Below are 25,394 nucleotides of genomic sequence, written 5' to 3'. Positions count from 1 at the left end.
CAATCCACCCCGTAGGCTTGCAGCGCCATCTAGTGGAGAGTGGATCGGTTACACTAAGCCCCGCCCAACGGGGCCAACTTGGCGCTTCAGAAACACAAATCTCTCTGCTTGCTTAGTTTACAGATTATAAAGCACTTCATAGTTTGACTTCTAAGGGAAAATGAAGTAATTTCAGTCGTATTGCAGTCTGTTCACTGATCTATATATTCAATTTTCTTTTTTTCTTTTTCATTTCTTTTCTTTTTCTTAAATACAGAAAGAGAAAAAATTTATTTTTATTTTCAATTTTTATTAAAAATATTTTTCTTTCATTTTCTCTACTATATATTTTACTTTTGTGTAAATTTTTTTCAAATTCTATTTTACTTTCGTCATTTCATTTTATTCTATCTCAGTGTATTCAATTTTTTAAATTTTCAAATGATTTCCCTTTTTTTCTTTCTCCTTTTTTCTCTAATCTATCAAGCTCCTTTCAACACCCAGACCAAAACACACCTGGGATCTAGCATCATTTATTTGATTGTCTGTGTGTGTGTTGTTGTTGTTTTTAATTTTTTAATTTTATTTTTTTATTTTAGTTATTTTATTTTAATTTTTTTTACTTCATTAATTCCTTTTCTCCCTTCAAAAAGACAAAAGGAAGGAATTCACCCCAAAATAAAGAGCAGGAAGAAATGACAGCCAGGGACTTAACCAACACAGATAGAAGCAAGATGTCTGAATCAGAATTTAGAATCACGATAATAAGAATACTAGCTGGAGTTGAAAATAGATTAGAATCCCTTTCTGCAGAGGTAAAAGAAGTAAAAAATAGCCAGAATGAAATTAAAAATGCTATAACTGAGCTGCAATCACAGATGGATGCAGCAGAGGCAAGGATGGATGAGGCAGAACAGAGAATCAGTGATATAGAGGACAAACTTATAGAGAATAATGAAGCAGAAAAAAGAGGGACATTAAGGCAAAAGAGCACAATTTAAGAATTAGGGAAATCAGTGATTCATTAAAAAGGAACAACATCAGAACCATAGGGGTCCCAGAAGAGGAAGAGAGAGAAATAAGGGTAAAAGGTTATGTGAGCAAATCATAGCAGAAACCTGGGGAAAGACACAGACATCAAAATCCAGGAAGCACAAGGACTCCCATTAGATTCAACAAAAACCGACCATCAACAAGGCATATCATAGTCAGATTCACAAAATACTCAGGCAAGGAAAGAATCATGAAAGCAGCAAGGGAAAAAAAGTCTTTAACCTACAAGGGAAGACAGATCAGGTTTGCAGCAGACCTAGCCACAGAAACTTGGCAGGCCAGAAAGGAGTGGCAGGATATATTCAATGTGTTGAATCAGAAAAATATGTAGCCAAGAATTCTGTATCCAGCAAGGCTGTCATTCAGTATAGAAGGAGAGATTAAAAGTTTTCCAGACAAACAAAAATTAAAGGAATTGATGACCACTAAACCAGCCCTGCAAGAAATTTTAAGGGGGACTCTCTGAAGAGAGAAAAGATTAATAAATAAATAAATACCAAAAGCAAAAAAGACTAGAAAGGACCAGGGAACACCACCAGAAACTTCAACTCTACAAGCAACATTATGGCAATAAATTCATATCTTTCAGTACTCTCTAAATGTCAATGGACTAAATGCTCCAATCAAAAGACATGGGGTAACAGAATGGATAATGAAACAGGATCAATCTATATGGTGTTTACAATAGACCCACTTTAGACCTAAAGACACGTTCAGATTGAAAGTAAGGGGATAGAGAACCATCTGTCATGCTAATGGTCAACAAAAGAAAGCCAGAGGAGCCATACTTATATCAGACAATCTAGACTTTAAAATAAAGACTGTAACAAGAGATGAAGAAGAGCTTTATATCATAATTAAGGGGTCTTTCCACCAAGAAGACCAACAACTGTAAACATTTATGCTCCAAATTCACATTTGGACCCAAATCCTCATTGGAGCACCCAAATATATAAATCAATTAATCACAAACATAAAGAAACTCATTGATAATAATACCATAATAGTAGGAGACTTCAACACTCCACTTACAACAATGGACAGATCATCTAATCATAAAATCGATAAGGAAACAATGGCTTTGAATGACACACAGGACCAGATGGACTTAACAGAAATATTCAGAACATTTCATCCTAAAGCTGTGAATATACATTCTTCTCCAGTGCACACGGAACATTCTCCAGAATAGATCACATACTGGCACACAAATCAGCCCTCAACAAGTACAAAAAATCGAGATCATACCGTGCATATTTTCAGACCACAACACTATGAAACTCGAAATCAACCACAAGAAAAAATTTGGAAAGGTAACAGATACTTGGAGACTAAAGAACATCCTACTAAAGAATGAATGGGCTAACCAAGAGGTTAAAGAAGAAATTAAAAAGTACATGGAAGCCAATGAAAATGATAACACCACAGCCCAAAACCTCTGGGACGCAGCAAAGGTGGTCATAAGAGGAAAGTATATAGCAATCCAGGCCTTCCTAAAGAAGGAAGAAAGTTCTCAGATACACAACCTAACCCTACACCTTAAAGAGCTGGAAAAAGAACAGAAAATAAACCCCAAACCAGCAGAAGGCAGGAAAATAAAGATTACAGCAGAAATTAATGCTATCAAAACAAAAACAAAAACAAACAAACAAACAAAAAAAAAAAAAAAAAAAAACAGTAGAACAGATCAATGAAACCAGAAGCTGGTTCTTTGAAAGAATTAACAAAATTGATAAACCGCTAGCCAGTTTGATCAAAAATAAAAAGGAAAGGACCCAAATAAATAAAATCAAGAATGAAAGAGGAGAGATCACAACCAACACAGCAGAAATAAAAACAATAATAAGAGAATATTATGAGCAATTATATGCCAAAAAAAAATGGGCAATTTTTTTCTAGGCAAATTCCTAGAAACATACACTACCAAAACTTAAACAGGAAGAAATATAAAATCTGAACAGACCCATGACCAGTAAAGAAATAGAATTAGTAATTGAAAATCTCCCAAAAAACAAGAGTCCAGGGCCAGATGGCTTTCTGGAGGAATTCTACCAAACATTTAAGGAAAAGTTAGCACCTACTCTCTTGAAGCTGTTCCAAAAAATAGAAATGGAAGGAAAACTTCCCAACTCTTTCTATGAAGCTAGCATTACCTTGATTCCAAAATCAGACAAAGACCCTACTAAAAAGGAGAACTATAGACCAATTTCCCTGATGAACATGGATGTAAAAATCCTCAACAAAATATTAGCCAACGGGATCCAACAATACATTAAAAAAAGTATTCACCATGACCAAGTGGGATTTATACCTGGGATGCAGGGCTGGTTAAATATCTTCAAAACAATCAATGTGATTCATCACATCAATAAAAGAAAGGACAAGAACCATATAATCCTCCCAATAGATGCAGAGGAAGCATTTTACAAAATACAGCATCCTTTCTTGATAAAAACCTTCATGAAAGTAGGGATAGAAGGATCACACTTCGAGATCATAAAAGCCATATATGAAAGACCCAACGCTAGTATCATTGTCAATGGGGAAAAACTAAGAGCTTTCTCCCTAAGGTCAGGAACAAGACAGGGATGTCCACTCTCACCACTGTTATTCAACATAGTATTGGAAGTCTTAGCCCCAGCCATCAGACAACACAAAGAAATAAAAGGCAACCAAATCAGCAAGGAGGAGGTCAAACTTTCACTCTTTGCAGATGACATGATACTCTATGTGGAAAACCCAAAAGATTTCACCAAAAAACTGCTAGAACTGATTCATGAATTCAGCAAAGTTGCAGAATATAAAATCAATGCACAGAAATCGGTTGCATTCCTATACAACTAAGTGAAGCAACAGAAAGAGAAATCAAGGAATCAATCTCATTTACAATTATACCAAAAATCATAAAATACCTAGGAATAAATCTAACCAAAGAGGTAAAAGATCTATACACTGAAAACTATAGAAAACTTATGAAAGAAATTGAAGAAGAGATCAAAAAATGGAAAAATATTCCATGCTCCTGGGTAGGAAGAACAAATATTGTTAAAATGTCAATACTACCCAAAGCAATCTACATATTCAATGCAATCCCTATCAAAATAACACCAGCAATCTTCACAGAGCCAGATCAAACAATCCTAAAATTTGTATGGAACCAGAAAAGACCTGGAATAGCCAAAGTGATCTTGAAAAAGAAAAACTAAGAAGGAGGCATCACAATCCCGGACTTCAAGCTATACTACAAAGCTGTAATCATCAAGACAGTATGGTATTGGCACAAGAACAGACACTCAGATCAATGGAACAGAATAGAGAACCCAGAAATGGACCCACAAACGTATGGCCAACTAATCTTTGACAAAACAGGAAAGAATATCTAATGGAATAAAGACAGTCTCTTCAGCAAATAGTGCTGGGAAAACTGGACAGCGACATGCAGAAGAATGAACCTGGACCATTTTCTTACACCATACACAAAAATAAACTCAAAATGGATGAAAGACCTAAATGTAAGACAGGAACCCATCAAAATCCTCAAGGAGAAAGCAGGCAAAAACCTCTTTGATCCTGGCCACAGCAACTTCTTACTTAACACGTCTCTGGAGGCAAGGGAAACAAAAGCAAAAATGAACTATTGGGACCTCATCAAAATATAAAGCTTCTGCACAGTGAAGGAAAAAATCAGCAAAACTAACAGGCAACTGACAGAATGGGTGAAGATACTTACAAATGACATATTGGATAAAGGGTTAGTATCCAAAATCTGTAAAGAACTTATCAGATTCAACACCCAAAAAAAAAATAATCTAGTGAAGAAATGGGCAAAAGACATGAATAGACACTTCTCCAAAGAAGACATCCAGATGGCCAACTGACACATGAAAAAATGCTCCACATCACTCATCATCAGGGAAATACAAATCAAAACCACCTCACACCTGTCAGAATGGCTAACATTAACAACTCAGGCAACAATAGATGTTGGCGAGGATGCGGAGAAAGAGGATCTCTTTTGCACTGTTGGTGGGAATGCAAACTGGTGCAGCCACTCTGGAAAACAGTCTTGAGGTTCCTCAAAAAATTAAGACTAGAACTACCCTATGACCCAGCAATTGCACTACTAGGTATTTATCCAAGAGATACAGGTATGCTGTTTTGAAGGGACACATGCACCCCACTGTTTAATAACAGCTCTATCAACAATAGTCAAAGTATGGAAAGAGCCCAAATGTCCGTCAATGGATGAATGGATAAAGAAGATGTGGGATATATAAACAATGGAGTATTACTTGGCAATCAAAAAGAATGAAATCTTGCCATTTACAACTACGTGGATGGAACTAGAGGGTATTATGCTAAGTGAAATTAGTCAGAGAAAGACAAATATCATATGACTTCACTCATATGAGGACTTGAAGACACAGAACAGATGAACACAAGGGAAAGGAAGCAAAAATAACATAAAAACAGGGAGGGGGACAAAACATAAGAGACTCTTAAATATGGAGAACAAACTGAGGGTTACTGGAGGGGTTGTGGGAGGGGGGATGGGCTAAATGGGTAAGGGGAATTAAGGAATCTACTCCTGAAATCATTGTTGCACTATATGCTAACCTGGATGTAAATTAAAATATACATATTTATATTTAAAATATAAAATATGCATATTTAAAATATACATTATATTTATATACAGTGATTTAAAAAACTAAAAATAAAAGTAAATTCTTCACAGACATCTTTAACAGCAGTTTTCATCTAACACAGGCTTTCAAAGTATATTATCTCAATTTCAAAGTTATTTGAAAAATAGTGCTTTTGAATCCATATATGACACTGCCCCTGAAAAGCTAAAAGGATCCGCTCATAAAGCAAAAAGAAAATTAAGGTTTTTTTTTAAAATTTGCTCTGTAGGTCAGTGGTTCTCACCACTGAATGAGAATTTAAGTCAGTGTATTATAAACTTCGAAGTTGCTAAAAGACTAGATCTTCATTGTTCTCAACACAAAAAAGAAATGATAACCTTGTGATGTGATAAAAGCATTTGCTAAAGCTACTATAGTAATCATATTACAATACACAAACGTATCAAACTACTGCTTTCTATACCTCAAACTTACACAGCTTCGTATGTCAATTATATCTCAGTTTTTTTTTAATTGGTGGGATTTCCTGGGGAGCTTTAAAAACTATCAATGCCCAGAAATGGTGATTTTCCTGGCCTGGAGTGGACACTGGGTGTGGCATTATTTGAAGTTCCTCCGGTGATTCCAAGTGTAGGCTGAACTGGGAACCAGTTCCTTGCAGGTATTATGAGAGATCGCTACAATGTAACTCTGTGGTTCTCAGTCTTGTTAATATACAAGAATTGCCTGGACAGCTTTGTAAAAATACTGAAGCTCTGGCTCCACTAAAAAGATTCTAAGTTAGTTAGGCCCCCGGGCATTCTTACATTTCCAAAACACCTCAGAGGAATCTATCTCATCAGCAGCCAGAGTTGAGAACCTTTAACACTGCCACTTAAGAGTATTGCTTTATACCAATAAAAACAGTTAATAAACTGTAACTCACAATAAGTATAAACAGTTTAAAAGACTGTTTTACCACCATCAAACACTTAGAACTGTAAGGTCACATTCCACCCCATCCCCCCCACCTAAGCCCCTACCCAACTGTCTCCCTGACTACAAAACTGTGTAGAATGTCTTTGCTTTCTTCTGTTCCCTGTGTATCAGGTGACCTCTATACACATCCAAGGATAGCACTGATGGAGAACCTTGTAACCTAATTTAGCTTCCCCAAATAGTGCCTGGTTGTTCTAAATAAAGGAATTGAGTGTCCCTTAAGGTGAGAGATTTTGTGAGAACACAAATATAAAGCAATCCCCCTTTTATCTGGAAGATAGATTGGGAAGATGTCACTTTATTTTTGCACATTATCAACGACTATTTCTTGAATGCTTACTCTACCTTGTAAGCACCATGTTAAATGTTTTCTATCTATCTGATCTCACTTCATCCTAAAAGTAGATCTAGGACATGTAATTAGCAACATTTCCATTTTTCAGAGGAGAAAAGCGAGAGGTGAAGTCCATTTGCCCAAGGTTAGCACCCAGCTGGTGGGCAGAGACAGAATGTGGACGCGGGCATTTTACATTCAGCGATGTTCTGCCCCTTTCTGGCCCAGCCTTCCTCAAGACGCTTCCACAGAAGACATCAGGACTTCTGTTCCAGTGCCCCCAATCGATGTCATGGCAGAGAGCATGGCGTCGTGGACAGAGGGAAGGATAAACCACTGGAGAAAGGGTCGGCAGACCTCCCCCCTCCTCCCTGACATCGTGGTCCAGGCAAACCCCCAACATTCCCTGGTTCCCTGGCTCTGTGACATCACAGCCTCCTCTCTTCTCTGCCAGTTACAGGTGAGTGAGCCTCAAAGGTCAGACCTCAGAGCAGGACGGAGTATTTTTTCTGTACTTAAAGGGGCAATGTCTCCATCACTCCTGGACACCTTTGCTATAAGAAGCAGACATTACCCCTAATTTGCCTCGACTCCACTGTTTCTGTCTCTGGGCCCCAGTCTCCCCACCTGTGCCGACTGACCCCTAAGGGCTCCTCCAGCTCCAGAAGCCTTCCTGTTTGACCTCGCTGGGTCTTTCTTGTTCTGATCCAAGTGCTGTGTGTCACTGGAGACCTGAGGCTCACAGCCCACTGGGCATAACCCAACAGCCCTTTTCTTTGGCTCCTGCCTCCATCTAGAGGCAGGCACTGGTAGTGCAAGAAACCGCGCACTCCTGGCCCGCCCCAGCCAGCGTCAATTCAACTCATTTCTTCGCATCAGCATTTATGTTTGTGGAGCTTTGGCAATATGCCAGGCAGCTGTGCTAAGCACTTTCCATCATTATTTAATCCCCGCAACCACATTTTAGGGTAGATGCTATTATCGTCATCCCCATTTTACAGATACGAAACCTGAGGTTCAAGGGAGTTAAATTCTTCTAAATTTCATAGCTTACTAAGTAGGGGATCTTTAATTATTATCCCCCAAAGAATGTGCCTGTCGCTGCTGCAATACCTCCCTTAAGAGCCTTTCCATTTCTGAAGAGGGCTCAAAAGTTCAACACTCTTTGCTACTAAGACTGAAAGGAGAAAGTGTTTTTCTACTCCCCTCTTTTTCTCATGAAATTTCTGGCCAGAGTAAACATATGGAAAGTATTGACACTAGATTTAGACAAACCTACATTTCAGCCCCTGGTGAACACCTAATATGGAATTTTGTATGTATGTATTTGTATGTATGTAAGCTATTTGCATGTATGTAAGGCTCCAGGCTATTTGTATGTATGTAAGCTGCTGCAGAGAAAGAGCCCCCCACTCAATGTGTGAAACAAAAACTGAATTTATTTTGGGTTAAACAAGGGAGAATTGAGCTTTTATCACAAAGTCTCGGAACAAAGCTAAGCGCTAATATATAACAAGTGCGGGAGGGTGTTGCGTTCACGGAAGGTGGCATTTCAGAGGCAGGAGTGCTTGGGAATGGTAGACCGTGAACTGCGAAAGTGTACCTACTATTATGTGTCTCTTACTTTGGGGAGAATGGTCACCGAGGCAAGGTTTTGTTAAAAGATTAAATGACTTTAAAACAGGTTCTGGGGCTTACCTGTTACCATGGTTACAGAGCAATCAGTCTTTACTTAGGAGACTGGGACCTTCTTTTTTATTCTTAGTCTCCCCCTTTTTGGTCCTCCCTCAACCAAAGCTGCAGGAGAGACCCTCAGGAATTGTGCAGATCTTCACCACTGTTGTCCACTTTCCTTGAAGACGCAGTTCGACCTTTCCACCTACAGAGATCTGATGTTCAGTTTGAGCATTAGCCAGCCTGATGCCTTTTGGTTTTGTCTTTGAATCATCCGTGGAGCTCTACGTTGGGCCAGTGGCCGCATAAAATCATTTGACTCTCTGGACAGCAGCCGGTAAATGACTGTGAGGCAAACAACGATCATTAAAAGATTTTAAGTTTTAGATTAAATCGTTAGATCAATTAAAAGAAGGATCTGACGATCATTCCAGAATCATCATCCACAATTTCCTAGGCGTGACCAAGAAAAGAAATTCCAAATCATTCTCTGTGTCTAAGGAATTTTGATTGGTTGGTTGGTGTTCCATCACGTGGGCTGTATTATTTAAGTTACTATGTCAGCCAAGATGAGAGAAAATGAGCACCTTGAGTTGTCCAGCCCGTACAGAGACCTCACTGTCCTCGGAATAGGCCCATCTATTGGTATTGATAGCCTCATCCAAGATTTTCTTGTTTCCAGTGTTGTGTAAGACAACACAGTCTGCTGCGGGCGTTGGGAGTTGTACACTTGGAATGGTCAACTCTTCATCACTCAGAATAGTCTCAGTTCTAGTTGGAACGGAAGAATCTGATTTCCATGTAAGAAACAAATCATGTCAACCAGTGGTATTGTTGTCTGTCTGTAGTTATCAAAAATTCCCCTTGAGAATTTAGAGGAAGGATAAGAATGTATTGAGTGTTAAGGTCTCCTCAGAGTGGCATCACTGGACAGACTTGGAGAGCTGTCCTCCTACCATTATGGAACATGAATTCCTCCAATGGGTTCCTTCTTACCGTAAATACAAGGGTCCTTATCAACAGGCTCCACGTTCGTTATGGACAGAGGAGTTTTGACCTTGTTTTTATTTTAGAAGTCAGTTGTTTTCTCCAAAAGGCCATTTCTGGTTGATTTTTTAGGACTCTTTGAAAATGATCAGGAGATCTAAGTTGGCATTTCACCTCCTAATTTATTTTATCTAAGTCCTCTATTTCAAGTCTGAGCCTTTTGCAAAGAGAGAAGAAAAGCCTCCTCTACTTAAGCTGTTGGTCGCCCTAGAATGTTCTTTGAAAGTGTCCTGAAGTCCATTAAAGTCTCCTGGTAATTCATCTTGATTTTGTTTGCAATTTTGGATCTTTGCCCGATCTACCCTTGGGAAAAAGATTTTTGAAATAGTTTTATGTGGTACCTTTTCTATTTTTCTTCTCAAGTCCACTTTTTTGAATTCTGTGTAGGTGGGTTATTTAAATCTTCTGGTCTTTTCCATCCTGCTGCTCTTAAACATTTTTCCCCATCGCCGAAGGTCAACCATTAAGTGAGCTGACTGGTACAGACACAGGAGTCAATAAGTAGTAGGATAACCAGCAGAATCCTGAGTTATACAGCAGCTTTCTGTCATTCTGAAATTTGGGGTGATCCTATATATTCACCCTCAGCTTCAACCTCTCTGGACCCACCTTCCTGGTACAGGAGTTTTCAGGGGATATTGTGCAGTGTTGATTGTTCTTTTCTACAGAAATGAAGGGAATTTATTTAAGCAGTCACGGGAAGGAATAGAAAGAGTGTAAGTAGGTGGTAACGATAAAGCTGGGTGGAGAGAGAGAAAGAGATGTAAAGAAAGCAGGTTTCAGAAGGTTTGAGTAGGAGTATGTCTTTTTTTTTTCCCCTTCTTTCTTTCTTTCTGAGGCCAGAACATACCAATCAAAGACGCTCTCTACTGATTATGTGGTGTTTTTGTCTTCTCTCTTCTCTAGAGTCCCTCTTAAATCTCGTACTTTTGACATTAAAGGTTTCCCTTAGTGCCCATAATTCCAAGTCATCTGGTTAAACTTTCCCATCTATTAACATAAACGTTAACACACATGAAAGTACACGTATTGAGGGTATATGTGTGAAGCAGGAGTTGTTGTTTTGTTTTGGTTTTGTTTTGTTTTGTTTTGTTTTGTTTTCAGGAAAAGGCAGCAACTTTAAGGTAGATAAGACCATGACAAACAGCAGAGATCACATTACAGTTGACCACAGTTATACATGGTGTCTTGAATTCTGTGGCCTCACAGAGCCTAAAAGAGGCCATCTGATCACCAACCTGGAAGTCACTGACTCCTGAATATAGGCTGAGTAAAGTGACATTAGCTACTTTCATTAGGTTAACAAGACAGAACACGTGCTCGTGAAGGTTTGGAGGGACCCGAGGCAGAGGCTTAGCAATCACCCTCACACAAATTGATCACCATCTAACAGACCTCCAACCGTTAGTCCTTGGGGCCGAGGGTTGTGGTGAGCGCTTGCCACACCTCTGCTTTCACTCCTTCCTTAGGAAACACCTCCCTCTACATTCAACATACATGAGGCAATCTGGAACAAAGCAAAACCCCACGAGGCAAGAATTTATATGAAGGAAATTGAAACGAAAGCAAACAGCAAGAAGAATGCGTATATTAATTAATGGCGAGCATACTTGCTAAATGGCGCATCTCCTAAACAAAATACCTAATTGCCTTAAATAAATCTCTCTTTTTAAAAAATTTATTGTCAAGTTAGCTAACATACAGTGTAATCTTGGCTTCAGGAGTTGATTCCCATGATTCATCAGTTACATACAACACTCAGTGCTCATCCCAACAAGGGCCCTCCTCAATGCCTATCACCCATTTTCCCCACCCCCCAGCTCCCCATCCCCATCAACCCTCATTTTGTTCTCTGTATTTAAGAGTGTCTTATGGTTTGCCTCCCTCTCTGTTTGTATCTTATTTTTCCTTCCCTTCCCCATGGTCTTCCGTTAAGTTTCTCAAATTCCACATATAAGTGAAAACATGATACCTGTCTTTCTCTGATCGATTTATTTCACTTACCTTAATACCCTCCAGTTCCATCCATGTTGTTGCAAATGGCAAGATTTCATTCTTTTTCATCTCTGAGTAATACTCAGTTGTGTACATATACCACATCGTATTAATCCATTCATCAGTAGATGGACATTTGGGATCTTCCCATATTTTGGTTATTGTTGATAACACTGCCATAAACATTGGGGTCAATGTGCCCCTTTGAATCAGCATTCCTGTATCCTTTGGATAAATTCCTAGTAGTGCTATTGCTGTGTCATAGAGTAATTCTATTTCCAATTTTTTTTTTAATTTTTTTTTCAACGTTTTTTATTTATTTTTGGGACAGAGAGAGACAGAGCATGAACGGGGGAGGGGCAGAGAGAGAGGGAGACACAGAATCGGAAACAGGCTCCAGGCTCCGAGCCATCAGCCCAGAGCCTGACGCGGGGCTCAAACTCACAGACCGCGAGATCGTGACCTGGCTGAAGTCGGACGCTTAACCGACTGCGCCACCCAGGCGCTCCTCTATTTCCAATTTTTTGAGAAAACGCCACACTTTTCCAGAGCGGTTGCACCAGTTTGCATTCCTACCAACAGTGCAAGAGGGTTCCCCTTTCTCCACATCCTTGCCAACATCTGTAGTTTCCTGATTAGTTCATTTTAGCCACTCTGACCAGTGGGAGGTGGTATCTTAGTGTGGTTTTGATTTGTAAATTTCTATCTGTTCATAAATCCTAAGAAGATACAATAAATTAATTAAAGAGAGCTCAAGGAAATATATCAGAGCTCAAATCATGTGGAAAAACTCACTGGGCAGAAAATCCAAAAGGCTATTAGAGATGGGGGCTAAATGGCCCCAAGGAGTACTACTTTGGTCCAAGGATCCCATAAAATGGAGATATTTGTATGTGTCTAGGCTGCTGGATGTATCTAGCCACAATATATAAATTGTGCTGTATCAAATACAGTACATGCCAGAAGTTAAAGATTTTGTATTAATTGAAGGGGTCCAGGGTAAAAGAAACAAAGACATCACTTAGGAGGCTGTTGTTCTGCTTTAGGCAAGACATAATGGTGGCTTGGGCCAGTGGACAGCAGTAGAGAGAGTGAGAAGCAAACACTCATGAGTGTGGCAGCTCACATAGAGAATTGGCTTGTGAGGGACATCAGCTGATACCATGATAAGAATTTCCTTGGGGGCGCCTGGGCAGCTCATTTGGTTGGGCGTCTGACTTCAGCTCAGGTCTTGATCTCGCAGTTTGTGGATTCAAGCCCCCCGTTGGGCTCTGTGCTGACAGCTCAGAGCCTGGAGCCTGCTTAAATTCTGGGTCTCCCTCTCTCTCTGTCCTTCCCCTGCTCATGCTCTGTCTCTGTTTCTCAAAAATAAATAAATGTTGAAAAAAAAATTTTTAATGAAAGAAAGAAAGAAAGAAATCTGGTAGCAATGTTGAAAAAAGAATTTCCTAAAAAGGGGTCTTGCCACAGAAAGGCAACTGAGAACTGGAAGTATTCAGAGACAAAGGAATTGGTGACTAAAGCAAGGTTTTATAATTCTGGACCATCAGAACTAGAAAGATCCTTGAAGATATCATCTAGCCTAACTTCCTGTTATTATTGATGGGGCTTCTGAAATGCAGAGACACATGTGGACTTAGCCACAGCCAGTGAGCAAGTTGGTGGCAGGACCAGGACCTAAACCTGCAAGACTGTGCTTCATTGCCATGTTCCCCTGGGACCTGGGCCAACTGGAGTATTTTGGAGCCAGTGAGCCACATAAAGGGAAGGGAAATGGAATGATCATTGACTGCACACTTATTGTGACTTTTCATATACTTAGTCCTTTACTTTTTCTGCAAGTAGGCACTGCACTCCCATTTTCTCCATGAAAAAATTGAGGTTCAAGAAAGTTAAGGAATCTACCCAGGAGAATGCACCCAGAACTGGGGTTGAACATGGATCAACCTAAAAACTGGATGCTCGTGTGCGTGAGCCTGGATGTTACGGTAGGGGGATCCTATCTAGAGTATGAGCACAGATAAAGGACTAGCATTTTTCATCCACAGTCTTATGTTTATTTAGGAAACAGCCCTGCCCAGGCAACTGGGTTCAAATTCAAGGTTAGCTGACTCAACAAGGCGCCCCTACAGGCGAAGCTGGCAGAGTAAAGGCTTCAACTCTTCTCCATGGGTAAGGAAATTTTGCATAGAATGGGAAAAATAATTTTAAAAGAGGACAGCCTAGGCAGAAGGGCCTGGCTCTGCTGGCCATGGGGAGCTATGCAAGATTTGGGAGGGAGGAAGGCTAGTATATCTTGAGAGAGGTTGACCCAGTATGACCCCCATCACAGTGAATTTCCAGTGGGCATCTGGAGTTCAGATCCCAGAAACCATGGCCCCCATTCCTTCACCTCTTACAGCAGCCCACCAAAACTTGGCTTCGAAGATCTTCTGTTTGTGCTGCAGAGACTGTGAGGACCCCCAGGCCATGGATGACCCCAAGGCCCCCAGTGAACCTCAGGATCAGCATCCATCCACTTGCAGTAGGTACCAGACAAAGACACACCGCCCAGCCTCTCTAGACCTCAGTTTTTTCATCCCCTTTCTGCTGTGATACCCTCAGATTTCCTTCAGCCTTTGAGTGATAATTCCAACCCAAAATTAAGTGGGGACTGGGTGGTTTCCTAACTCAAACCAATAAACAATAGGCAGGGAGGCCGGTCAGGTGTCTGTCACAGTCCCATCAGGAAATGGAGCAGTTTAACAGCATGAGAAAAATTCTCATGGCATATTCTTCCAGAAAATCCATGGTGAGGGTCTTTAAAATACTCCTCCAGGAAATAATTTCACAATAAAAACTGAGGACCTTAAAAATGTCAATCCATTTTTCCAAGATAATAATAATGGTGGGGTGCCTGGGTGGCTGAGTCGGTTGGGCGTCCAGCTTCGGCTCAGGTCATGATCTTGTGGGTCGTGGGTTCGAGCCCTGTGTCAGGCACTGTGCTGACAGTTCAGAACCTGAAGCCTGCTTCTGATTCTGTGTTTCCCTCTCTCTCTGCCCCTCCCCCATTCGTTCTCCCTCTCTCTCTCTCAAAAATAAATAAACATTAAAAAAAATTTTTTTTAATTTTTTTTTAATGTTTATTTATTTTTGAGACAGAGAGAGACAGAGCATGAATGGGAGAGGGTCAGAGAGAGAGGGAGACACAGAATCCGAAGCAGGCTCCAGGCTTTGAGCTGTCAGCACAGAGCCCGACGCAGGGCTCGAACTCACAGACCGCGAGATCATGACCTGAGCTGAAGTCAGATACCCAACCGGCTGAGCCACCCAGGCGCCCCCCAAAAAAATGTTTTTAATAATAATAATGGTAATGACTGAGACCTTCTTACTTACAAAGCACTGTCTAGGCACTAGGGAGCCCACTGTGATCAGATAAGTCCCCTACTATATCAGAGCTGACACTGGAGAAAAGCGATATTATCTGATCCCTACCGTAACTCTAAGAAGGGGACATGATTATCCAAAATGGATGTGTCATTTTGTAGCTCTGAGAACAGAGGCATGGGAGGGGAGCAGTTTGCTGTACTTGTGCAGCTAGCAAAGGACAGAGATATTTATTACAGAACACAGTTCAGTCTGTTGACAGACTCCTATGCTATACCTTAAAGAATTTAGAATTATGGGGCGCCTGGGTGGCTCAGTCGGTTAAGTGTCCAACTCGATTTCAGCTCAGGTCATGATCTCATGGTTCTTGAGATCGAAACCCATATCAGGCTCTGCGATGTGCATCAAGCCTGCTTGGGATTCTCTCTCTCCCTCTCTCTCTCTGCTCCTCCCCCCACTCTCAAGCGTGTGCTCTCTCTCAAAATAAATAAACATTAAAAAAAAGAATTTAGAATTATATAAAAACAAAGCTTTATATACAACAATGTTCACCATAATAGTATTTATAGTAGTGAAAAACAATTTAAACACCCAACAATAGAATATTGATTAAATAACTCTTGAATTCTCTGCAAAATAGAATATTATACAACCATCATTTCTTAAAATTTAGTGGCCTGAGAAGAATGTTTATGACATAACATGTATGAAAAAAGGAAAATGCATACATGACATGTAAGATATGATGGACTGTGTAAAAGTATGTGTGAGCAAAGACCAGAACTGTGATTGCATCTGAGGGGCCAGGAGTTTGGGTCATTTCTATTTCTACTTCATATTCTTCAATCTTTCCTAGCTTTTCTATAATGGATATGCATTAGCATTTGTAAACAGGGTGGGGGGAGGTAAACTTTGTGTTTTAAAAAGAATACATAGTTTGAACCCAGCATGTGCTTAGGGGGAGCACTCGGAAGACTGGAGGAGGGAGATCCAGGTGGTCCCCGCCCCCATGACAACCACCACTGGCTCGCGTGCACTGACTCAAGGTTGGCAACGTACCTTCACTCCCATCACCTCCCCTGAGCCTCCCCACCTGACTGTGTGGAATTATCACCGCCAGGTTTGCAGAAGGAGGGGCTGGACAGCAAGAATTTGAAGCGTGCTAATGAAGCCTCCCACTCGCCTTTGGGACAACCTCTGATCCACCCAGAAAAGAGAGCCTCCACCACCAGCAACAATGAGTATGAAGGTGAGTTCCACACTGGGGTCCTAACACTGACCAGGAACCCCCATTGTCCTGATGACCAAGCCCCACTGATCTTTGAGCTAAACTAAGTGTGGTGATAGGAGAGAGAGGACCACGCCCTCCAGGAAGCTTCGGTCATTCTAGAACACACTGGAGCAATTCCAGGAGTCTGCTAGGAATTACGTGAGGAACAATAGGTCTGGGAGGAAAGAGCACACATCCCTGCTTCTCTTCTAAGCCCTTGGGATCTTATGTTACACGTCTATTTTGTGTGGCTGTTGCTTTTGTGTCTGCTTTGGCCACTAGACGGTAAGTCCCAGGAGGACAGCTGTGTTCCCCCAAACCCCACAAGGTGCATGGCAAGTAAACAAGGCCAGAAAATGCTTGTGGGCTGAGTATAGTTGGGGGTGAAATGCCTCAGGGTCATGGAAGAAGGATAGAAGTCCAGTCCAGGAAGAAGAGACGTCGCCACATTGCTGGGCACCCACACTGCCCGGGTGATGTCACTTAGCTCACAAACACCCTCTGAGGCTGCTGCTAAGAGCTAAGGACCAGCCCAGCCCCCGCATTTCAGGATTCGCAAAAACAGCTACACCGTCCGTGCTAACAAAGTCTCACACAAAGTCCCATTGTTGTAAAAGACAGAAGGGCTCCCGCTGCACTTGAATCGAGGGTGAGGCCCGGGAGCCCCACTAGCTCCACCACCCACTCCCTCTCACCTCCCAACCCCCACGGGGCTCCATGGAACACAGTTTAAAAACCCACCTCTCCTGGGGCACCTAGGTGGCCTAGTTGGTTGAGCATCTGACTTCGGCTCAGGTCATGATCTCACAGTTAATGAGTTCAAGCCCCGTGTCGGGCTCTGTGCTGACAGCTTGGAGTCTGCTTTGGATCCTCTGTCCCTCTCTCTCTGCCCCTCCCCTGCTCATGTGCTCACTTCCTCTCTCTCTCAAAAATAAACATTAAAAAATTTTTTTAAAAATAAGCTACCTTTCATTGTATAGAGAAAACTGAGGCCCACAGGGGAAAGGGACTTTCCCAAAGTCCACCCAGGAAGTAAGGTTAGTGTTAGAAGCAGATTGGGTCCGATTCTCTTACCTTCCAGGCCTCTGCTCTGTGCAAGGCCCCCGACCATCACTGAACACACCAATGAATTACAAACGCAGAACCTACTGGCATGGCCCTGCCACCAAGGACTTGCGGGTCCGGCCTGGGGGTCCACGTGGCTCACACGGTATTCCAGGACCCGACCATGATCAGGGATGGAGGTGACTGGGGCGGTGCATCCAAGCCCAGTGCGAAGGTTCCACCTGGCATCGTAACCGGTTCCTTTCTGCTTGCAGAACTGAATACACACGTCTCCCAAAGAGGTTTCTGCAAGAGAAACCTAAACCGCTACTCCCAGGACCGCTGGCCATTCCAGCCGTGTCACACCGGGAGGCCCTGAGCATTCTAGACCGCGCTCTCACGCGGGCCTCCCAGGCTGCGGGCCGCTGGGGTGTCTCGGGAAGGAAGAGGCAGTGAGCAGGGGCCATGAAGACAGATTCAGAAACTCCCCCGGGAGGAGAAGACGTCTGAGCCACCCCTGTGCCACCAGCAGGAGTCACTCCAGCTCCTGAAAAAGCCACTGTGGAGGAAGCTGTTTCCAATTAAAGCCCTTGGTGATATCGCAGGACTGTGTCTCTCCTCTTTTCCCCTCCTCCTTACGGGGAGCATCTTCCAAATGCCTCACTGGTTTTACATGTATTATCCTGTCTCCCTAACCTAAACCAAAAACTTAAACCTTATGGGTAGCTTTTTTTTTTTTTTTCATTTTGAAACCATCTTGCACTTACTGAAAGTTGCAGAACAAAGAACTCCTAGTTACCTTTTACCCAGACTCAACAATTGTGTGCACCTCCACCATTTGCTCTGTCATTTCTTTTCTCTCTCTCTCCCTGTGTTTTCTGAGCCATCTGACAGGAATCCCGTTATTCCTGAACACTTCCGTGTTGTGTTTCGTAAGAACAAGGATGTTCTCTTAGGTAACTTCAGGACAGTTACTAAAAACAAGAAACTCAATATTGATACACTAGTATCATCAATTGTCCCGAAAATGTCTTCCAGCTGCTTTCTTGCCAAGTGCAGGATCGAATCCGACATCGCGAGTCACATGTCATTGTCACGTCCCTTGAGTGTATTTTTAATCTGGAACGGTTCTGTCTTTATCTTCATGAGCTTCCCGTTTCTGAAGCATACAGGCACAACTGTCTTATAAGGTGTCCCTCAATTTGTGTTTATCTTATGATTCCAGTTTTGCTTTTTTTTTTTTTTTTTTGGCAGGAAGATCAGAGAAGCAACACTGTATCCTCCCCAGTGCATCATATGAGGGGACACGTGATGTAGGTAGGTCCTGCCATTGGTGACAGTAACTCAGATCACTTGGTTAAGCTGATATTTGCTGCCAGGCTTCTCCACTGCAAATTACTATTTTCCCCTTTGGAATGAGTAAGTCATTTGGGGAGAGACTCTGAACAGCTCATTGCTCATCAAATTTTCACTCACTAGTTTAAGTGTCTAGGAAACCTCCCCCTCCAACCCCGAGAAGAACATGCCCAGCTAACCTACTATTCCAAGAAGGATAAGAGACACATGAGGCAGAACCATCCCAGCCGATCTGATGGGTGTGGTGGAGAGTATGGAATCATCACAGAGGGAAGGACAGACCACTGGAGAAAGGGTCGGCAGACCTCCCCCCTCCCCCCTGACATCGTGGTCCAGGCAAACCCCCAACATTCCCTGGTTCCCTGGCTCTGTGACATCACAGCCTCCTCTCTTCTCTGCCAGTTACAGGTGAGTGAGCCTCAAAGGTCAGACCTCAGAGCAGGACGGAGTATTTTTTCTGTACTTAAAGGGACAATGTCTCCATCACTCCTGGACACCTTTGCTATAAGAAGCAGACATTACCCCTAATTTGCCTCGACTCCACTGTTTCTGTCTCTGGGCCCCAGTCTCCCCACCTGTGCCGACTGACCCCTAAGGGCTCCTCCAGCTCCAGAAGCCTTCCTGTTTGACCTCGCTGGGTCTTTCTTGTTCTGGTCCAAGTGCTGTGGGTCACTGGAGACCTGAGGCTCACAGCCCACTGGGCATAACCCAAGAGGCTTTTTCTTTGGCTCCTGCCTCCATCTAGAGGTGAGTACTGGTAGTGCAAGAAACACCACATCTACCTCGCCCCAGCCAACGTCTCTCCTACATCACCCTTAATCACGTTTTTAGGCACTTACCATGTGCCAGACACCGGGATAAGCACCTCACATCTTTATGCCACCCAACCCTCACACAACATTCTGGGGTAGGTTTTGCCATCCCCATTTTACAGAGAGAAAAACTGAGGTTCACAGACTTGACGTTGCTCTAAATAACCCATCATGGTGCAACAAGAATTACATCCCAAGTTATCTAAGTACTAACAATGTATGCTCTTAATTTCTGCGCTGCTCTGCCAAGCTTCATGGGGGTCGTTCCATTTCAAAACCACCTGCCATCAATTCTCTGAGGAGCAGAAGGTGTTTCTGAACATCTCTCTGCCCCTGGAAGTGCCTGTAGGGTGAGGCCCTGGACGGCAGAGGCTCGGGTACCAGACAAAACTGCGTTACAATCCCGGCTGCTCCTCTTGGCCATAAGACCTGGGAGTCACCTTTCTGGGGCTCAGCTCCACCATCTGAAAAGCTAAATGAGCTCAGAGATGTCCAAGGACCTGCCCAAGAAGCTCGATGAAGGTCAGTGTGCCCCTGACACCGTGGCTGTCTCTCTTACCCTGTTAATTTCCAAAATTGAAGTCACCGGGGAGAAGGAGGGAAGTACAGAATCGGGATGTTTCTATCCATTTCTATGAGCAGGGAGTAAAACACCTGTTAGTGGAAGGGAGCATAGGGATGATATTGTGTCCATTGTTGCCCAACAGTCAGAGAGAGGGCTTGTGTATTTACTCAGGTAACATTGAGAGAGAAGCTACTCTGTGCAAATCCCTGTGCTCACTGCTGGGGTCCGAAGGTGAATTGGACCCATCCCTGTCTCCTTGAGACCAGGACTCTCTCATTCATGTTCACTGCCAGATCCCTCACTTAGTGCCTGGCACCAGTGGTCCTCAATAAAAACATGCTGAACAAATTTTTTAAATCACAGATTGCAATGACCCAGACTATGGAGTGGACTCTCATAGGCAAATCATAGGCAGGCTGTGAAATATTGCTCAACAAATATTTATCGAGCACCTGTGATAGGGTTAGGCAGATGCTATGCAATGCCAGGCACTGGCCATGACCCAGTGTGGGACCACTAGAGAGGCCCCTAATTCCTCCCAGGTGTAAGGGATGGCTTCCCAGAAGGAGCAGTCCCTGAGCTGAGTCTCCAGTGTGAAGGGTGAGGGAGTGAGAACATGGGGGTGGGGGAGACCGTTGGCACAAACGCATGGTGGTAATGCAATGAGAGCAAGTTTGGGGCGCTGCTGGCAGCTCCTACGGCCAGAGGGCAACAGGCGAGGCCGGGAGGGAATGAGGCTGGCAAAGCTGGCAGGGCCAGACTACCAAGCAGTTTTCAGCAGTACAACAGGGAGCCGCTGAGGGTTTGAGGCACAGCATGGTGATGGGATTGCAGGTAGATGGGCCTGCAAGTGAGCCAGGGGCCAGCAGGGAAGCTGTGGCCAGGGGGGTGGCCAAGGGCAGGGGCTGGAGGGTGGAGGGTGGCAGGTGGAGGAGATGTTTACAAGGTAGAATCACAATGCCTTGATGGATGGCTGAATGGGTAGAGAAAGGGAGGCAGGGGCCAGGAGGAGAAGGGGTTTGCCATCTATGACTCCAGACCCAAAGTGAATATAGGACACGAAAGGAAAGGAAATAGGTTTGGGTTGAAAAGGGTGGGGAAGGGAGATGGCCCCACCAGCAGACAGTCAAAAGCAAACCTATCCATTGTTCTTAAAGCCATCAGTCAGCTTGACGGTGTCTCATCAGCAGTGAGACACCAACAGTGTCTCACCAGCCTTCATGTCCCTGGAATAGTGGCTCATCTCACCCCTGGGGCGCTGACAGCATCTGCTCATACGAGGACCAAAGTTCAACCAAAGTACAGGTTCGTCCAGCCATCCCACAACTGTTTATTAACTGCACGCTTGGCATCCGGCACTGGGGACCCAGCAGTGAACCTAAGAGGCTGACCCCCTGCCTCCGTGTGTTCCACAGCAGGAAAATTGCAAATAAACTCCGGGGTGTGCTCTGAGACAAGGGCTATGGAGAAGAAGGAGGTGGGACGGGGAAGAGGGAGAACTGGGGGAGGGACAGTCCTGTAAACTGGGAATTGAGTGGTAGAGGGAATAAATAGGGAGAATTAAATAGAGGGAGAGGCCTAAATGGGGGGGGGAATGCCTCACAAGAAAAGCTGACCTTCACACAAAGCCTTAAAGGAGGGGAGGGAGGAGTTCCCTGAATCTCCAGGGAAGAGCATCCCAGGCAGAAAGCGCAGGCAAGGGCAGCCATGTTCTGTCCGCTTGGAACAGAGTGAAGGGGAGGGCGGGAGGAGACAACAGGGGAGGGATGGGCAAAGGTAGTGCTGAGATTACAGATTTTTTTCAGGGGATGCCCAGAGAAAGACTTTGGCTTCTCTTCTGCGTGATAGGGCACCAGGACTCCAAGCAGAGGTGTGACGTGATGTGACTTACATCCTAAGAGGATTCTGCTATGCTGACACTAATGAAGACGAGGGTGGAAGAAGCAGGGAGACCCATTAGGAGGCCATCGCAGTGATCCAGGTGAGACACGGTGGTGGCCGGGAGAGGGGGAAGCCAGTGCCCAAGGACGATGCCCTGGAGTGAACCCAGTGTGCACTGAGGGAATACTGCTGCCATAATGGAAATTCCCAGGGTAGGGCTTTGGCCACAGGGAAAGGGAAATGAGAACAGGAGCTGGGAAGAGACCTGGAAAAGACAAAGAAGTTTGGGAATAAGAAAGATAAGGATGCACAACCTTGAGTCATCAGGCCTGGAAGTCTGATCCTTGGAGACACGGTACAGCCCAACCGCTACCTGTCAGATGGGAGCCTAGGTCCGGAACAGATGAGCCCAAAGCCACACAGAAAGGTGGAGCTGTGTTATCAGCCGATCTGCTGATTCAACGAGGTACCCCTGCAGGTAAAGACTGGCAGAGTAGAGGCTCCAATGTCTTTCCATGGGTAAGAGAACTTTGAATGGAAGAAGACCTAGTCAGAGGTAGGCCCACATAGGTGGGCCTGGACATGCCAGCCACAGGGAGCTACGAGAGGTTTGGGAGGGGAAGGGGCATGATACCTTGGGAGAGGCTGGCTCAGTATGACCCACCGCTGAAATAACAATGGGCTTCTGGGATTGAGGCTACAGGGCCAGATGCCCCAATGCCCTTTCCTCTTCCCATGACCCACCAAAACATGGCGTCAAAGATCTTCTGTTGCTGCTGCCAGGCCAATGAGGGGCCTTCTTCCACTGTTGACTCACCTAATAGTCCAAGAATATCCCAGAAGCACCAGCCACAGCTCTTCAGTAGGTCCCAGGCATGGGTGTGTGTAGTTGGCGAGAATATTGGAGTTACCTCTCTGGATTTCAGTCTCCCCAGCCACCCTCTGCCGGCACACCTCAGATTTCTTTCAAGACTTTCGGGGGTGTGGGACTAGTTACCCAAGCCTGTAACAATTTAGCCTAATGACTATATTATTTATTAGATACCAGATAGTAGTTAAGATCCCTGGCTTGTGTCCTACATACCCGTTAAATTCTGCCTCAACCACTTACTAAGCTTGAGCATGTCGTCGAACCTCTCTCTGTTTCTTTATAAAACAGGGATAATGTTGGTACATTACCTACTTCTCAGGTTATTGGGGAGGCACACGTGAGTGCCTAGAACATGGCGCCACGCGGAGAAGGCACTCCAGAGGCGGTAACTGTGTATGTGTTCTGGTCAGGACCAGCAAGGCTTTGCTGACGTAACAAGTAAACTATAAAATCTCGATCGCTTGACCCAGTGTGGGGTTATTTTTAGCTCAAGCCAGAATTGTTTTCAAGCCATTTAATAACACGAGCAGTCCCCACGTGGGATGTGACCAAGACTGTTTATTCATGTGTAATTCAAACCCTTTACCAAGGACAAACATTTTCCTTCACTCTTTCAGATCTGAACACGGATCCTCGCACAAATGGTTTGAAAAAGAGACACCCACACCACTCCTCCAATATTGGGGCGCCAAAAACTTGCACTATTGGGAGACCCTGAGCATTCTAGTCAGCAGCCCCCATGCTGTGCGGCTGCCCGAGCGTCTCCCGAATAGGGTGGTGAGCAGGAGGTATGAAGATGGATTCAGAAACTCCCCTGGAGAAGAAACCATCTGAGCCACCCCTGTGCCACCAGCAAGAGGTGCTCTGGCCACGGCGGGAGGAGCTGCCTCCAATTAAAAGTCCTTGGTTGCATCACAGGACTGGGTCCCTCTTCTTTTCCCTTCCCCCAGCCCTGCTTCTGAGATTCCCTTGCATGTGGAGCAATTACAACCTGGCATCGCTTATAGAGAAATGTGGTTTAATCCTTCTAAAGCCTTCTCGGTCACTCCTAACCAACCTAATGAGGAAGTGCTTCGGAGAGGCTGGTTAGTGTAACAGGTGGCTATAAATGGATGCTGCCATAAATGTCTAGAGCTTGAGGGCACAATTCTGCTCATCTATTGGGTGGCTCCATTTGGTGCTCAGGGCCATAGTGACCAGTGGGGCAGGTTGTGCAAAACTCTGCGAACAGCAGCCCTAGGGGGGTGCAATGTGCAGCTGGCACATTGGTATACAGAGCTGTTTGCTAAAAAGAAGAGCAGGTAGGGGGCCTGGGTGGCTCAGTCGGTTAAGTGTCCGACTCTTGATTTCAGCTCAGGTCATGATCTCACAATTCACGGGTTCGAGCCCTACATCAGGCTCTGTGCTGACAGCGTGGAGCCTGCTTGGGATTCTCTTTCTCTCCCTCTCTCTGCCCCTCTCCGACTCTCTTGAAATAAACTTAAAAAAAAAAGTTTAATAAAATAAAATGCAGAGCATGCAAACATGATAATATGCAGGAGATCCCAGGCGGCTTCAACTTTAGCCAGGGAACCAGGCACAGAAGCGTATCACTCCAACACAATAGGACAACTTGGGGGAGCAAGAGAATGGGAAGCGTTTTGCAACCAACTTGGGGCTCTGGGGAAGGCTTCCTGGAAGAGATGTTTGCTGGAGTTTTCTGAGTGTTGAAAGGGAATTGGCCGAGCAAACAGGAGGGGAGATGGTATTCCAGAAGGGGGAACAAAATAAGTAAAGTTGGAAAACAGAGGCACAACGTGGGAGGGGTGTGAGGATGGCAAATGCCAATGTTTGGAATGACTAACAAAAAAAACTGACTCAGAGCGTGATGGGAGGTGAGGGGTGCAGAGGGTCGTTAAAAGTGTTATATTCTAGGAGAGTAGGTTGGACCCTATCCTGAAGGTGATGGGGAGGGCCCAGGTGAGTTTCAGGCAACCAAAACAACATAGCCCGATTTCCAGTGTTTGCAAGGTGAACATGGTGAGTTGTTAAGAAGACAACTTCTCCTCCTAGCACTCCCTGTGTCATCCCTGACCTCAGAAAGGAGAGGAAGAAAGAAAAATGATGTCTTATGCCATAGTACTGTCGACTAACACTCATACCTATGATGAGAAGCCCATTCTGGCTACAATTGAGAGGATGTGCAGTTTGAAGGAGTGTGTAAATTCCAGTATATCGCTTACTCTTCTAAGTGCTTTATAAATATCAACTCACTTAGCATAATAACCCAATAAGGTTAGTACAGTTACTACTCTGGTCTTACAAAGTAGGAACCTGAGACACGGAGAGCTTATACGTCTCTGAAGGTTATACTAATACCAGTGGCAGAGCTAGAACTTGAACCCAGGAAGCCTGATTCCAGAGGTGACACTCTTAACCAGCCAGTTATACTGCCCTTCACAACGATAGGAGAGTGACACTCATTTATTGCTCCAAATTGACTATTCATGGACTACTCTTCAAAAATGGACCCTTTAAATC

At 43.9% G+C, this 25,394-nt stretch overlaps 1 protein-coding gene across 5 annotated transcripts; it reads left to right on the top strand.

The window, feature by feature from the left end:
* Positions 1–7,110: 7,110 nt before the first annotated feature.
* On the top strand, positions 7,111–23,579 carry TEX48 (testis expressed 48). Of its 5 annotated transcripts, XM_049637321.1 has the most exons (5): positions 7,111–7,453; positions 13,774–13,881; positions 14,111–14,233; positions 16,196–16,324; positions 17,665–17,979. In XM_049637321.1, exons 2-5 carry the CDS (start codon positions 13,878–13,880, stop codon positions 17,766–17,768), a joined length of 360 nt encoding a protein of 119 aa, XP_049493278.1. In that variant the 5' UTR covers positions 7,111–7,453; positions 13,774–13,877; the 3' UTR covers positions 17,769–17,979. The 5 variants fall into 5 exon arrangements, 1 of the variants encoding a protein (XP_049493278.1); XR_007459266.1 differs by lacking the exons at positions 13,774–13,881; positions 14,111–14,233; positions 16,196–16,324; positions 17,665–17,979 and adding exons at positions 21,280–21,427; positions 21,971–22,103; positions 23,492–23,579; XR_007459268.1 differs by lacking the exons at positions 7,111–7,453; positions 13,774–13,881; positions 14,111–14,233; positions 16,196–16,324; positions 17,665–17,979 and adding exons at positions 18,962–19,153; positions 21,280–21,427; positions 21,971–22,103; positions 23,492–23,579.
* Positions 23,580–25,394: the final 1,815 nt, after the last annotated feature.

Source organism: Panthera uncia, chromosome D4 (genome assembly GCF_023721935.1).
Source record: "Panthera uncia isolate 11264 chromosome D4, Puncia_PCG_1.0, whole genome shotgun sequence".
NCBI classification, from domain to species: Eukaryota; Metazoa; Chordata; class Mammalia; order Carnivora; family Felidae; genus Panthera; species Panthera uncia.
This window is presented reverse-complemented; position numbering and strand designations above follow the sequence as displayed.

Coding starts and splice junctions, on each gene's coding strand:
- TEX48 (XM_049637321.1), top strand. Junction 14,234..16,195: donor TCAGCATCCATCCACTTGCA/GTAGGTACCAGA, acceptor TATCACCGCCAG/GTTTGCAGAAGGAGGGGCTG. Junction 16,325..17,664: donor CAGCAACAATGAGTATGAAG/GTGAGTTCCACA, acceptor TTCTGCTTGCAG/AACTGAATACACACGTCTCC.